Below are 2,775 nucleotides of genomic sequence, written 5' to 3'. Positions count from 1 at the left end.
CTGGTCTAGAGGCGCGGCTGCCATGCTGCGACCCACCACGTGTGCTAAGCAAACGTGTTTCTCTTCTAGGAAAGCTCTCTCTGGAAGAGTTCATTCGAGGCGCCAAGAGCGATCCATCCATAGTCCGCCTCCTGCAGTGTGATCCCAGCAGCGCCGGGCAGTTCTGAACCCGTTCTTTGGATGAATTATGTATCTGCTTTTTGTTTTTTTCCTTGCCAAACAACATTCATGGTAGTGTTGCCTCTGTATGGCCAATTATGCCTTCTTTTGTGGCATCTTATAGCTTCTTTTGTTGTGGATTAATTATAAGAATGCTGAATTGCTCTTAACAATTTGTCCAGAGCACGGGCAGTACTGTTTTAAACAGATATTGTGGTGTTATCATTGTTTTAAAGATTTCCTTTTGCTTTTTGTTTTAACGTGTCTCTTTTGGGAAAGTACGCGTTGAGAAGGAAGAAACCAACAACAAAACTCTTGGCAGCAAGACACACTGACAGATTTTTAGATTGCTGCTTTAGTAGCTGAGCATTCACCCGCAGGACCTGAAAGTATTGTAGAGGTTGAACCAAAGGGGTTGTGATGGGTGGGGAAGGATTCACCTGGACCCTCCTCTCCTGTCCAGGAGGCAACGGTTAAGGTATAAGACAGGATCGTGAAGAAGTATGAAAGTGCAAAACGGGTGCAGGGTGTGTCATCCGCACCCCTGCTCTACGCCTCATTGTTTCAATGCTGTGAATATTTTCCAGGTTGTGAAGGAGAAGGGAAAAAACAAAGATGGACAGTTTTTCCTAAGTTTATAGTGGTTGAGTTCATGTGGCTTTACCTGAAAATTCAGCCACTTGCCATCCTGATCCTCAAATCCACAACTGACAATACCTCTTGCCGTTTGGGATCAGCAAAGGCAGACACGGATATGGAAAACTGAGTCTTGATAATGAATTAAGGGAGATACATGTTGAATGTGAAATTTTCAGGTTAGTAATAATGCAGTTTCTACTAAGCAGAGTGAGCATTCACGTGAGGAACTCACGGACACGCAGCTCCAGCTGAGGCACTTCAGCTGCTCTGAATGCTCTTGCGTAGTGTGAAGTTTTGGGGGTGTTTTTGTCTCTCTCCACGTAGATAACAGAGTTTCTGGGCCTGCCCTTAGGGGAAGGCTGTCATCAAAACTTGTTTTAGACATAAAATTGTAGCATTTATATTTCATTTATTTTGGTAAAGTTCAAAAAAATCTGTACTGAGACGAGGAAATGGTACGCTTTATAGTATATTTATATATATAAAAATTAAAAGAAAAAAAAGGTCAGCTCTTGAGAGAAACGTTGAATGTTTATCTTTTCACCTAGATGCAGGAGTTCTGAAGTTTGCTGCTGCAAAACTTTATCCTTGGGTCAAAGTTGCTGTATGCAAAGCTAGTACACATACGTGGGATTTCTTAGGGACTTTACAAGTGCTGCTGCAATGGAAAAGCTTTAGGACAGGAGGCATTATGCTGACTAAATTGGCATTAATCTGTCATTAGCTAAAGTCTGTTCTGTGATCCTGTTGGAGAGGTACTCATGTAGGCAGTGCACAGGGTTGGGAATTCATGAGCTCGTTAGAGCAACCTTTGTCTGGCAGGCAAGGTTGGCGTTTTGTCAAGTGACCTTGTAGACGCTAATCCCCAGTAGCCTTAATTTAAAATAAACTAAGTAAAATAAGTCTGCTTTGCAGATGATGATTAGCTAAGTACTAATTAGAAAGTAGCCAAGTGTGAGTAATTTTTTGTTGAACACTAGCTAGCATGTACAATAATCCAGAGAAAAAAATCCTAGACTTAGCTTTCCATACCATTTGCTTTGCCAGGTGTGGAGTGCAGAGCACATTATAATAAAATAAAAATAAACTGAGAACGACATTGCTGATTGGTTGTACTAAAATTGTTACGAGTGGCTAATTACTCTCAGCTAGTGTCTTCAGGCACACACCTTTGCCTCAAATGATCACAGAAATCCAGTTGATGACATATTCCCTTTATAATAATCAAAATACCAAGCAGAGGTGTGTGGGGGAAAGTGAGAAAGCAACGGAGGCCCAACCACAGACACAAACAGATCTCAGTGCCCAGTGCTTTTAGAGGTTATAAACATCACCGGCAAATTTTGCACCAATTCTTCCAGCTGATGGAAATGGTTTGCATCTTTTTCTCCCTAACCTTCATTAGACATCCTGTGCACAAATTTAAAAGCAGAGACTGTGCCTACCTTCTCCCAGGTAATTTTCTGCTGTACCTGGAAGGGTTCTGGCCCTCTCTCCCGTATCCGTCACCTCGTGTATGCCATGCTCCGTCTTGAGTGCTTTGAGGGTGGTTTTTCAGTGGGACAAGCCTGGCCAGACTGCTGGGGATCACCGCGGGAAAGTCAGCGGATATGCGCTGATGAAGGGCCCCTCAGTCAGACAGGAATGAGGGTCCCACTGCCCCAGCCTCTCCTGGGGTGTTCTATTACCCGCACGGCGCGAGCAGGACTGGGTGATGCTGGAGGCACCCTGCTGAGCTTCCAGCTTACCCCTCAGTGCGGGCACACGGAGACCGGGCAGCCCAACCTACCGCAGCTGGCGTTTAACCAAGGTGAACTTGGACACCTTCTGTCGTTCCATCTCCTTCTTAATGTTGTGAAAGCAGGTGCAGGTGACTGAAGCTTTTAAAACTTTGCCTTTTATTTAGGCAACTCCATTCCATATCTTCAATTTTATCTTTGTGGACCAGAACCTAATCTCTCAGTTGTTTTTGCTCAG

General features: G+C 44.0%; 1 protein-coding gene across 2 annotated transcripts in view; it reads left to right on the top strand.

Moving 5' to 3' along the window:
- The window catches only part of NCALD (neurocalcin delta), an 8,419-nt gene extending 7,687 nt beyond the window's left edge, over window positions 1–732 (top strand). For both annotated transcript variants that reach the window (XM_010156905.1, XM_010156906.1), the window contains exon 3: window positions 70–732. In XM_010156905.1, coding sequence (XP_010155207.1) covers window positions 70–167 — 98 coding nt within the window. In that variant the 3' untranslated portion in view covers window positions 168–732. The remainder of the gene's footprint in view (window positions 1–69) is intronic.
- The last annotated feature ends 2,043 nt before the right edge of the window (window positions 733–2,775 follow it).

Source organism: Eurypyga helias, unplaced genomic scaffold, assembly GCF_000690775.1.
Source record: "Eurypyga helias isolate BGI_N326 unplaced genomic scaffold, ASM69077v1 scaffold49718, whole genome shotgun sequence".
In the NCBI taxonomy this organism is placed as follows: domain Eukaryota; kingdom Metazoa; phylum Chordata; class Aves; order Eurypygiformes; family Eurypygidae; genus Eurypyga; species Eurypyga helias.
The sequence above is the reverse complement of the archived record's forward strand: the minus strand, read 5'-3'. Positions and strand labels throughout refer to the sequence as shown.